At 55.6% G+C, this 1014-nt stretch overlaps 1 protein-coding gene across 1 annotated transcript in view; it reads left to right on the forward strand.

The window, feature by feature from the left end:
• The window catches only part of CHD5 (chromodomain helicase DNA binding protein 5), a gene marked incomplete at both ends in the record, with an annotated part of 28690 nt that overhangs the window by 5921 nt on the left and 21755 nt on the right, over positions 1–1014 (forward strand). Inside the window, one exon of the mRNA XM_010296763.1 lies at positions 1–113. Within this exon, the coding sequence (XP_010295065.1) occupies positions 1–113 (113 nt within the window). The remainder of the gene's footprint in view (positions 114–1014) is intronic.

Raw genomic sequence — 1014 nt, forward strand, 5'->3', positions numbered from 1 at the left:
AGCCGTTGCTGCGGCTGTGGAGACCGTCACCGTTGCCCCGCCGCTCGCCGCCAGCCCCCAGCAGTCCGCCTTGCCTACTGTCATCAGGAAGGCCAAGACCAAGGAGGGCAAGGGTAGGTGCTGACTGTGGTGGGCTGAGTGGAGGGGCTGCTCTTGCCCGCCTGCGGGGCTAGCCAGACACATCTTCAGGCTGACAAAGGTGGGAAGGCTTCTCCAGGCAGGAGACAATGTGCTTCAGCAAGCTGGGCAGTTGAAGGTAGTGCCAGAGGTGTGTCTGCAGCTCCCGTTGCCCTTTCAGAGGTCCTGGAGGGGGCTGTGGTTTGTGAACCATGGCAGATCACCCTGGTGGCCTCTGGACCTTCTGGACTTTTGGCAGTTTGTGGCAATTAATGTTCACCTTCATTCTTAGATCTTAAATAAGTGATTGGGTCATGTATTTCTGTGCCATGTTTTATCATGGGGGATGCTGCAGGGTTGTAAAGGCCTCCAGAAACCAGCAATATCCTCAGCGTCTGGTATCCGAGCTGAAGAAGATTTGTGGGTTAGCAAGGCTAGGGCAGAGATGCGTTGGCGAAGCAGGTATGGTCTGGCCAGATGAAAGTGCGCTGTTCGGCGGTCGAGCCAGGTGCTTTGTCTCTGAGGTGGCAAGGACTCCAGTTATGGAAAGGCACTGGCAGTAAGGCTGCAGCTCTTTTTCTGAATAAAGGGTTTACTCTCCTGGCAGCTGGGTGAAAGGTGGCTGTCTTCAAAGCCCACTTGCAGGGAGTGAGCCAGCCACATAAATCTGCAGTAGCTCCTCTGGAAGTAGCCTGATTTGTGTTGAAGGGGTCTCTTGCTGTCAGCGTTTCCCTGTTGCTGACGGCAGATTGGTGCTACCTTCCCCACGCTTGGAAGGGGCTGTGCGGATCGCTGTAGAAGCTGGGCAGCAGTGGGAAAGGGAGGGATCTCCCTTTGTTAGCGCCATGTTCCTCCTTGGGAAGGTTGCTGTTCTGCTTGTGCCGTCGTCAATTCCTG

This window comes from Phaethon lepturus, unplaced genomic scaffold, assembly GCF_000687285.1.
Source record: "Phaethon lepturus isolate BGI_N335 unplaced genomic scaffold, ASM68728v1 scaffold13641, whole genome shotgun sequence".
NCBI classification, from domain to species: Eukaryota; Metazoa; Chordata; class Aves; order Phaethontiformes; family Phaethontidae; genus Phaethon; species Phaethon lepturus.